This window comes from Physcomitrium patens, chromosome 18, assembly GCF_059467195.1.
Source record: "Physcomitrium patens ecotype Gransden chromosome 18, ASM5946719v1, whole genome shotgun sequence".
Lineage (NCBI taxonomy): Eukaryota > Viridiplantae > Streptophyta > Bryopsida > Funariales > Funariaceae > Physcomitrium > Physcomitrium patens.
The window spans coordinates 14,619,052-14,630,485 of NC_143427.1; the positions used below are offsets into that span (position 1 = coordinate 14,619,052).

An 11,434-nucleotide genomic window follows, 5' to 3' on the forward strand; every position below is an offset into this window, starting at 1 on the left:
CGCTTTTGCTATCCTGTGTGTAATGCCCTCGATAGGTCTTCTACCCTAAAATTTTTATTAGTAACTTAGCTATAGTGGAACTCCCACATGATAATCTCAATTGGGCACTTGAAATGTACCTACGGGTTAAGTAATATGAAGGATGATATTTGCATCCCAGGTCAGCTTTGAAATGTTTGCAGTGTCTAAGGTAGGTTACCCAAATATTCTACCGGCTTGCGAAAGTGTCTCGCATCAAGCTAGCTAACTTGCGAAATAATCGAGAATCTTCTTTTATAATTCGTTAAAGAGGTTTCGTAAAAGCCTTGCAACAATTTCTAGAAATACTGATAAGAACATTTTGAAGAGGCATGCGCTATTGCCATTCATTACTTCATCTTTCTCTCCCAAATTATTTCTGCAGAGCTTCGAATCAGCCTCACCAACAGACACCAATTTCAGCTTACTTCAAAGCATATGTTAGCTCCATCGCCCAAAATGGTCATTGAAACCATCATCGTACTTTCATTGCTTTGCACTGAAATGTCTGAAGAAGATTGGGAGAGTATCAGGTTCTCACAAACTATATTAATTTGTTCAGCTATTTACAATCAAGCCAGTGAATTGCTTGTGTAGTTGTCTGCTCATGGAAGTTCAGCAGGCTGTCATAAATGAGTTATCAGCACCATTATTGGATATAGATTTATCTCAATACTATTAGGTCCATGTTGTGGCATGATTTGAGAAGTGAGAGATTTGATACAGCCGCTTAATCTGGTGACAATTTGATGGCAGACTCACATACTCATGGGATTAGATTTATGAGGGCTGATGAATTAGAATTTGATGGATTTCACACATGCCAACACTGATCAGGTGCATTACGTATTTAAAGAAATGAAAAAGTATGCATAGTAGACTTGAGACTGGGCCTCACGAATTGCCCACAATGCCCGCATAATTGGCAAGAAAAAACACAATGAAAGCGGATTTTCCGCCTCTGGCTTGCTACAACCTGAAAGTTCTCTGCTGCTGCTTGGCCATGTCAAACTGCCAGAATGGTGAGCAATTCTCCTCAGCATTAATCTTGCCATGAAGCATTTCAACCAGTTGACCAAGCCTGAAATTTCATGTGCAGACATTGAAATCCAGGATGTCTGTGATGAATGGCGATTGGCTCAATGGATGCTGGAATTTCCGTAACTTAATGCCGAACAGTTTGACGTTTTCTAAGGCATACATGACCCTTTACTCCTTCAAGCATTACCTTACGGGAAAACCACTCCAGAATACATATGCAAATGATTCTGCTTGCTTCTAGTCACCACATCATGGTCAGCAAAGTGCATCAAGTTCCAAAGCACTAGGGGCTTCACTCAAGCCTTGCTTAGACCCTGGCTTTATAGCCATTGCCTCCACTCGCGCAGGTTTACTCAAACATGTTGCTGAAAGCTGATTTCAAGAGTTTTCCTAGAACCCCTTGTTGTGGGTTCCTGTGCATCCTCATGCACTTCTTCTTGCGCACGCAATTCCAGATCCGAGTTGGACGTCGTGCCAACGTCGTCAGAGACCCCACCCCAAGTCTAACTTCCAGCAAAGGACGGCAAGTCATCTTGCAAGGCAGACAAGAAATCCCATGAGCGCTGGGGTGGCACCATCTTGGATCCAATTCAATGTCAGGTCGGGAACATGCGCTTCCTGACACGCACAAGCCTTTTCACCTGCCACGGTCAGTTGGCAACACCCGCCCCGCCACCGGTCTAGCTCCCTTCTACGCTGGCTCGACAGACTCATCAAAACAAAAGCAAAGAGAGTAGCTCTCTCGTCAGCCTGCGAACCGGGAGCTGTCAGAAGCCCGAGTCCATTCAAGTACTGATCAGTGCAAAGGGACTGGATTGATGGGCTGGACGCAGCAGCGGCTTCATGGATGAGGTCTTTTGCAAGGATGGCTCCCCACGGCTGATCCACGCTTCCGTCTCCATCTCCGTCGTCATCCTCCACGCAATAATGTTGTCGCCTCTTGACGACATCGCCCTCCAATAGTTGCCTCGGTGCCGTAATGCAACCAACTCATTGTCCTCTGTTTGTGGACAGCAACCAGCGTCAGCCTCAGTCCCATTCTCCACCTCCATCCCCCCCTTCACCCTCTCTCTCTCTCTCTCCCGCCCTCGCAAACAACACACATCGGCAACTCGCGCCTCGCGGTGTTGCGTCAGTCACTACACACACAGCTATGACGGACATTTCACTGACCCAGTATTATTCATTCCCCCCCTCGAGTGCCCCAAACCCTAAAACCTCGCCGGACGTGCATCCGACGACTGCTCGACGAAGAATCTTTTCGTTTCGAATTCGTTAACGAAATATATTGTACATATTAATAGGTTCAATACCTCCCAACAACCTTGTGTACAAATCCCTCTTGGTTTGGAAAATACGTACTTTGTACATGGTGGTGTCCATTTGGCTCACACTTTGTCTTAAAGGCCATTATGGGATTTTTACAAGGATAAAAAATAATAATAATAATAATCATAATACCATTAATGGAGGAAAATAATAGATATTGAAGCAAGATAAAGGACTATAGGATCCATGGGTGAATGGATCTTTGTTGAACATTTCTCCTATAATAAATTCTTGCACATGTGTCCATGTGATTATTTATTGAGAAAGAAGTAGAAATTCATATTAAAGAATAATTTTTTTCAATAAAGGAATTACAACATTTTTACAACAAACTCTGGTTGAAATGTTGTCAAAGTACAATAACTCTATAAGTTATGTCATTTTTTATTTCTAGATTTTTTGTTCTATCTTCTAACTTTTATTTTATAAAGTAATAGATTTGGAAGGAATTAATAGCACATTAGATAGCTACATAGATTTTAGATGTTAATTCATACTATATATGTATATATATATATATATAGAGAGAGAGAGAGAGAGAGAGAGAGAGATGTTAAATAGATCCAAGCTTTTACTAAATCAATCCATCCATCCTAACCATTATGAAAAAAAATAATGTTTTACAGATTTATTCCCCCATTATTGGATTTGCAACCAATAAAAACCAACCACATTCATTATGATTACTATATTCTTTATCAAAGGTGGGTCTATTATGTAAAATCATGGATCTATTTAACATTCATATATATATATATATATATATAGCTTTTTTTGATGTTTCATGTTATTTCATGTTAACTTGTTTGTTTTTTATTACCCTTCTTAACAAATATTGTTTGTAGTTCAATTTTGCTTTGCTTTTGTTCTATTATATGTTGATGCATTTAAATAAAGAATTTAATTTTTTTATTTTAAAATATTTTGGGTGAATTATTTTTAAAATAAAATTTCTTGTTATAATTTTTTTAATATATCTATAAATATATATTAAAAATAAATAAGTATATTTGCATAAAAAACTAGGTATGTTAGGTTTTAAATAACATTAATTATTTCACTTGAATAATTTTTTCTAAGTAGATGTGATCACTTGGAAGGCTCAATAGATAGATAGAAATATAAAAATAAATAAATAAAGAGGTTAAGGGGGTCTTTATACTTAGGAGTTCATTTTGAAAGATCATGGTACAAAAGGTTTACAAAGGTCTCTTGTTATGTACAGAAAAACTCATTTTTAAAAGCCTTAATCTTTGGAGTAGTGATAATTTATTGTTGATGTTTGGTTTCTTTTCTTTTCTTTGTAGATTTAGTATAACATTAAAATAATCATACATGGGTTTTGAATTGCAAAACAATTATAATCACTATGCAAAGAAAAGAAACCAAACAAAAGTTACGAAAAACTGATTATTGTATTTTTGTTAAACTTGATGAACAAATATAATATAGAGTTTTTTATATGAATATTATTATAAAAGATCAGGAAACTTGAAATCATCCAAGGATGAGTCCTGAAATTAATTTAACAGTCTGAAAATGAACAGAACAAGGAGGATCCGAAAAATTAATTGGAAATTAAAAATAATAATTTTGTGACTAAAATTACATAGTATTATAATCTGAAACTGCAGGGAACAAGTTTTTATTTATTTTTATTTTTATTTTTATTTTTATGAAAACCATAATTAATTTTAAAATGCCATGTATGTATGAATATTTATATATATATATATATATATATACAAATACAATGCTGGGGTTCAATCGTAAAATGCTCTTGAAAAGTGTTGGAAGTCCACGACTGCATTTTTTTCTAATTTATTATTTATCAACATTTCATTATATATATATATATATATATATATATAAATATTTCCCAAAGTGATTTTGTCTTATTGAACATTTCCATAGCATCCAAAGCATCCAAGGAGGGTAACCCAGAGACTTTTCATCTTCATTCATATTACATACATAATGCTTAGAATTAAAAACCCTAATTGTAATACATCACCATCTTGTGTCACACCCAAGCCTTTGTCCAAGATATCCATGTCATAGGGCATGTTTTTTGTTTTTCCCTGGAAGCTTCAGGGAAAAGTGGAAATCTGCCCTCAAAAAGCCATTAGTGTACTTCTGTACTTCCTTCCTTCCTTTTTTTTTTTTTTTTTTTTTTTTTTAGTTTTTTTTCTAACTTTACTGGTTTTTTTCCCTCTTCCCTTTGTGAGGTAGACATTCTCTCTGCCACTTTACCCTGTCAAGCCAAGAGTGATCAGAAGAGTCAGACCATCCAAACCTTTTTCTACTACACATGTAATCTGAGCATTTGGTGCAATTTTTTTGGAAAAAAGAAAATCTTGGGACAAGCAGAGGGCATATATTTCAGCTACGCCAGCTGCGGGCAGCAGAAACTAAGAGATGGCATTGGGTGAATGGTGCAAATCCAGCCTTTCTCTACCAACCCAAATTGTACAGGTAGCTCAGAAATGAAACTCTTCAACTCTATCGAAGCTTCGAAAGCTGGGCATGCATTACTCTTACATGTTTCACTTCTAAGAAACTAATCAGACTATAAATAAAATAAAATAACATAATACAACATAAAAAGTGAATTCATAATGTATCATGGCAAAAAAGAGAAGAGACTGTGAGTCCAGTCTTTGTTTACGATAACCAACAGAACCATGCATCAGCTTCTCACAAGTTCATTGTCATAAGTTGTTAGAAATGTTTAAAAAACGAAGTACACAACTTGTTCCAACAAAACCAGCGTTTGTGTACTTTGTGCTCTATTCTGTCTTAATGCAAAAAAGTTAAAATTGAGAAGCTGGTTTTCACATGATGATAAGAGCTACAACCACAAACTTGAATAGGAAACTTCTTCCGGAGAAAGATACCAAAGGTTTCCCTGATCATGAAATGGGCCCATCACCACCAGTGCATCGGTGGAATAAGCTCTGAAATATCACCACTGTGCCACCAGAGAGATCGATCTCAAACGGAATTTTGAGCTTACCATCCAGAGCAAGCCGCTTCGGGAAACACGTGGAATCACTATGTGCTTGCCCATAAAGTCCCGCTAACGCTTGCACAAAGTGTTGCTTGAGATGGGTCTTCTTCTGTGCATGCCGAGGCTTAAAACTACAAAATCTACTGCCCGAGGGGTCTCCGCAGCGCAAATTCCTGTTTCATCCCGCAGTCCGGTGCAATTCAAAAAATAAGGACCCTATTAGAAACAGGTCCATAATACCACTCGGCAATAAGGAAGACGAACACTCAACTGGTCTTGCTGGCTGATAAGGGATGAGAACGTGTGTAGCCAACCAACCACCAATTTGGCAACTGTTCGACACTAATTTGGTGCTGCATTAGATGCGGATCAACGTCATGGGGTCCGATATTCCGTAGCCAAGTGCAGACGGACTCGAGAAATCCACGGGCTCGTATGGTCCTGGAAGTAGGACCAGACTAGCACAACCTGTCTCATCAGCTGCAGTATCTTTCGAAACCCACGAGTTTCCCAGTTTGCTGTTGATGCCAGTGACAAGTAAACGTCAGCAAGACCTCCTTTGAGGCCCAAAGCGGCAGATCTAGTTGCTCCAATGTATGTGCATGCGGCATTCACCACTAAGGAAAGCTTGCACTGACACTTCGCAATCCATCCATGGCCCGTTCAACGCAGCGTTCCACCGCATCACGCTCCTCTCTGGAGATAATTCAAGTACAGAGTCAAGATGTTGAGCTTCAACGTGATATTAACGGCAGGTGTTGTATTTGAGGTACTTCTCCGGTCCACGCATGGTCTACTCCAGTATCTAAAAATACAGGTTCTGTAGGCAATTCGACCTTGCATGTCTTCCTCCAAGACGGGTATCTCCTCGGGCGATTCAGTGCCGGATCTGCTAAACCATTGGGAGAAAACACAACCTGGCTGCCGATGACAAGGATATCACCACGCCCATGCCACACTCCATTGTGCACATTGTTATGTTTTAAAGTTCTAGCTTCCTGCATAATCAATGTACTATCGGTTGAGAAGACAGGACGAGCTCAGGGAACACTTAAGTGATATGAATCTTGCATTGAATTTTTTTGGAGGGAATTCTGTTATTGCTATGCATACAATCTACTTGGGTCTGTAACTGTTCTGGCTAAACATATAATGCTCAGAGAAGACTGAAAAGATAAAACTACCTCAGCCCAACTTCAAGTGGAACTAACTAAAGTGAGAACAAAAGTTTTATTACTGCTGGTGCATGTACAAGACTCAATGGATAATAATGATTTAAATTTTCAAATAAATGGCCCTCGTATTCAGACACAACAAACATGACCACGATGATATACCTGACATAGTGAACAGCAGCCGCACATAAGGTGATTAAGATGATCGTCAATTGTGCTGACAGTGTCGTCGCCTTCACTTCCCTACACATCCTCAGAACAGTAACCATGATCATGAACAATCCAACGACCATCTTAGTCCTATTTTTGAAATTCCGCAACCAAAGTCCTCCACGATATTAAAAAAGAGAAGGAAAGAAACAAGGAAAGGACGAATAAAGGTATCCCGATCATGAGATACAAAGCAATGAGTGGGAATCAAGGCGCACAAGATTGTCACAACCATGATCGACACATCAATGTCATGAAGCACCAACATACACTTTGCAGGGGGGGGGGGTGTGCGCGAACAACTCAATGAACAACAGAGACAAATAGAGAAATGAGTAGGAGAGAAAAGATCAAGCATTACAGAAAAATGCCCCTTTTCACCCACAGCCAAAACCTTTAGCAAAACAAAGGTGACGCAAATGCTAATGGCGCCGTCCAGTCGGGGGAATAAAGTATCTTTCGTATTTGAAACTGAGATGGGTAGCAGAACTCACAATAATGTTAAATCTCCTCCGTATGCGGGCACGATAGTGACCAGCATACATAGCAATCACTAAAAATAGACTCACAGTGCCATAGATGTACCATGGTGAACCTGTGCACAGAAACGTGACGTAAAAGCATAATGCTCCTATTAGAAGCAGCAAAAAAAATCCTCCCTGCACATGGAAACATTCCAATTAATAAATGTGAGAAATTCTTTATTGACTAATAGGCATAGTACCAAGAACTTTATGATAAAGATCTAAAACCTTGCAAATCGTCAAACTCTGCATCTTGTGGCTGTGATGTAGAACTTCGATCATAAGCTCAAACTCTCATTCTATATCTTTGAGAGAGTGAACAATAACCTATCCATAAATACATCCAACTCTTGCTGTTTCACTGGCAGTTTCTAGAAGCAACCATGCGGATCCGTGACCCTTAAAGCCATTCGTTAAATTGAGTATAGTGCACGATCCTCAACCACAACTGAAGTGTTTCATAAAGACAAAAACGAGGTAACGTGTGAAAAAATAGATTGTGTTCGAGAAAATGAATATTAGAAGTATCCCACAGAAGAAAGAAATACTTACTTGAACCCAGCTTGTACCAAAGCCAGACCGCTCCATGTTCGTCCCAAATGTGTGCCACGGACAGCTGCATTTGAATGCAAAGTTAAGAAGTAGGTTTTGAGTACAAAATTTAAAAGATGATACATGAACTAAACCAGGTTGCATTCTCTATTAACCTTGCCTAAAATCAAATTAAACGAGAAAAGAGGGGATCTGAGCCAGACGCCAAATGCGGACATGAGATCAACACATACATACAAGGTAGCAATGAAAGACAAAGTATGCAACTCACCTTAGGTTGTAGTTCAACCATGGTACATTTATGGCACTTCAAGAGACGTACAAATATTAACTATCAAGAACCTAATTCAACATAAAAAATTATCCTAATTCAATCATTCAATGAGTCGATCTACATCTGCTTCCCTGACTTCTTGCTCTCCTAGCTACATCCACTCACTGCTTTCAACAACACAGCTCTAGCATGATGAACCTCTGCCGCACCGAAACCCATCAGTTTCTATCTACATGAGATTCATTCCGATAATACGACGCACTTCATTGCAATATAGAGCTCGTGAAAATAGCCAATCAGGAAGAGGTGAATACCAGGCTGTATGAAGCGTGACATCAGCGTACTCACGAACATCAAACAAGCCACCTTCCCACAACCGTTGCAGACCGCCCTCACTGCTGCATGGCGTGCTCACTGCAACACCTGGAGGAAGCTCCACGTAATCAAAAGCTCGGAGTGGACGCAACACTCCTTCCTGTAAAGGTTCCTGGCCATCTGGGTCGCGCTCCGCTAGAGAGTCAATAATCACTTCCTTCAAGTCAGAATTGCCTTCCAACTGATCCGTTTCGGGAAGCTGTAATGCCGTCCTAGCCTCACTCGCTATAGCCATGGGTATGCGTTCTAATAAAGCCCCGAAAAAATTATCTCTGCGGAACCTCCGCACAGCAACCGGCACAACCCACGGGCTCACTCAAGCTAACATTGTGAAGCGAGGATACTACAGAACTGCGCCCAGACCTAGCTCCATGTTGTCTCAACGGGAAGGTGTAATTGAAGCGTGTTCCGAAGGACCTGTGCACGACAATTTAGAAAAACAGAGTATGCACCACAAGTACTCCGCAAGATGGTTGGAAGGGAGCAGAAAAGGACTATAGAGGGAGATTGTGTTCAGCAAAAGGGGAGACAGTGCGGGCGTTTTGAAGGCGGATGAATGACAATCAGTGAGAGGGCCTACTAGAGGACATTGCCGCTTATAATATTCTAACACCACTCTTAGGCATCGCACTCAAGAATATTCAGCCTGAGAAATGTCCAAGAGCGTGCACTAGTGCAGAATCACAATAAGACTGCTAAGTATTCGTGCCTGTTCAAGAAGAACCCGAATTCTAGGGTTCATCAGTGAAACTCATGCGCACAGCGGAAGGAAAACATGGATTCAATTAGAATGGAAATGATATTTAAAAAAAAACAAACCCTTTGAATAGGCGAGGGACTGGATGAGGCATCTTGACTTGCTATGTTACCCGAAACTAATCAACACAACAGGGGCCCACTGTGCAAATTTTAAAATACATGCTGAGGAATGTTTCGATAGTTCAAGGGTCATTATTGTTCACCGACCAGTCCACTCCGAACAAGAAAGCTTCACATGAACCCAAACCTTATTTTTATGTGGAAAAGCATGAAAGAATGATGAACGATTGTTTGCTGTGAAGCAGGAGACACAAGAGCTACAGACGGGGGAAAGTGTAGCGCCTTCTGTGCACGATGCGGTCTATTCAGCCGGGTCGGTTGGTCGCGTAAGGTTACGGAACCAGCAAAAGGGCCAAAGGCCGCGAGTGAGTGACGCAGATGTAACAGGAACAGTGCACAAGGAAGGAGAACGCTCCCGTCACATCGCCCAACAGCAAAAACACAAAAAAACAAAACAAAAGGGAAAAGAGAGAGAGAGAGAGAGAGAGAGAGAAACAGGAGCATCAGGGAGGTGTCCAATGTGGTGGTGTCACGAGGTCAGAGCCTAGATACAAACCGTACATCGATTCTATCAAGCAAAGCCCACGACCACAGCAGCAATCGGTTCTGATTCCGTAAACAAAGTTCAAGGCGAACTCGCAGTGCAACTACCGCCGCGGAATCACTCAACTCCGAGCGGGAAACAAACCGGAAAGCTGCATGTCGTCGCTCTGTTTCACTGCGAGGTCACGAGGATTCTCTCCACCTCTGTGAAAGTTAGTAACGGCAATGGATGCGGGGCGCTCCCGAGTCGGTCCCACCGCGACTCCGCATCCTTGCTTGTTCCGACGGGCTCCTCCTCTACGCTTCGCCAACTTCATCGCCATGGCCCCCATCCACCACCACGATGACGACGAGGAACCTCAAAACCAAACAAAAGACTACACCCAACATGGTGAACTAACCACAATTGTTGGTGGATTCTATTGAACTCTGAACAAAAAAACACATAGTAGATAGTATAATTTTAGTAATCTTGTTAAACATTATTTGTACTTTGAGGATATGTAATGTTACAAGTTGAAAGAAATTTGTGATATTGGCCACAAAAAAGGTGTAAAAGTTTAATTTGTGGTTGCTAAGTCAAAAATTGCTTACTCCTCAAGAAATGTTGACCAACAAAAGATATATATATATATGTATATACTTAATAAGAAAATCCAAAGATAGAATCTTTCTTTGCCTTATTTCACTCTACTTACATTTGCATTCACATTAATATTCTTTGAGGCTCTACTCACATTGCTTTAGTGTAGACTATATAGCCATCGCTATATTCGACTTTGCTTGCTTCTTCATCTTTGTAGCTTCTCCATTAAGAGTCATACTTGCCACCTTCATTGTGCATGTAAATACCAATAGATGTCCAAAACTTGATCAAATTGTCATATAAAGTGATATAGATTCATTATAAAATGCACATGTTTTCATAACAACATAGGTTTATAGATTTATCACTAATCAAAAAATCAAAAGCTTTTGTCATGAGTCAAAAATCAATTCAAATTATCTATATATAACTCTTTGAAATAACTCAATGTTCAAAATGATCTTAGAGTTATAACTCTCATTAGTCAAAAAATCTCTCAAAATATACTTTAATACTCCAAATGTTTTCAAAATTCAACCAATCAAAGATGGTTTTTGTTATATCCCCTTGTTTATTCTTTAAGTTATTTTACATAATATATTAAATCTTTAAAATTATTTTAGAACTAAAAAAAAATACATGTTGCTTGTATTATATATAGAAAGAGTCAAAGGATTTGATAATTTTTTTTAAGCATTCAAGTTTTATTTGATCTTAGTTTTGCCAATTAATCATATAGTTTTGGCATTTTTGATTATATTACTCCATATTATTTTATATAATAATTATCTTAATTATTAAATATTAAATATGATCAAATATTAGAACATTGTTTGTATTTTTTTAATACTTATAAAATTGTATTTTTCATAAATTCTTATGTTATTTGATACTCGTAAAATCTTGATATATTTTAGTATAATAAGTTACATATTTAGTTAAGATATTTCATAGGTTTTTTTTTCTATTCTATTATAA

The 11,434-nt window shown here is 39.0% G+C and overlaps 1 protein-coding gene across 2 annotated transcripts; it reads right to left on the reverse strand.

Moving 5' to 3' along the window:
- Window positions 1-5,011: 5,011 nt before the first annotated feature.
- Window positions 5,012-10,072, reverse strand: LOC112294936 (uncharacterized). Of its 2 annotated transcripts, XM_073540911.2 has the most exons (6): window positions 8,448-10,072; window positions 7,860-7,923; window positions 7,278-7,442; window positions 6,736-6,816; window positions 6,235-6,396; window positions 5,012-6,094 (listed from the first exon to the last, which is right to left on the reverse strand). In XM_073540911.2, the coding sequence occupies exons 1-6, from the start codon at window positions 8,741-8,743 to the stop codon at window positions 6,083-6,085; spliced, it is 780 nt and encodes a 259-aa protein (XP_073397012.1). In that variant the 5' UTR covers window positions 8,744-10,072; the 3' UTR covers window positions 5,012-6,082. The 2 variants fall into 2 exon arrangements, with proteins under 2 accessions (XP_073397012.1, XP_024401717.1); XM_024545949.3 differs by having other exon boundaries at window positions 5,012-6,396; window positions 8,448-10,059.
- Between the last annotated feature and the right edge of the window lie 1,362 nt (window positions 10,073-11,434).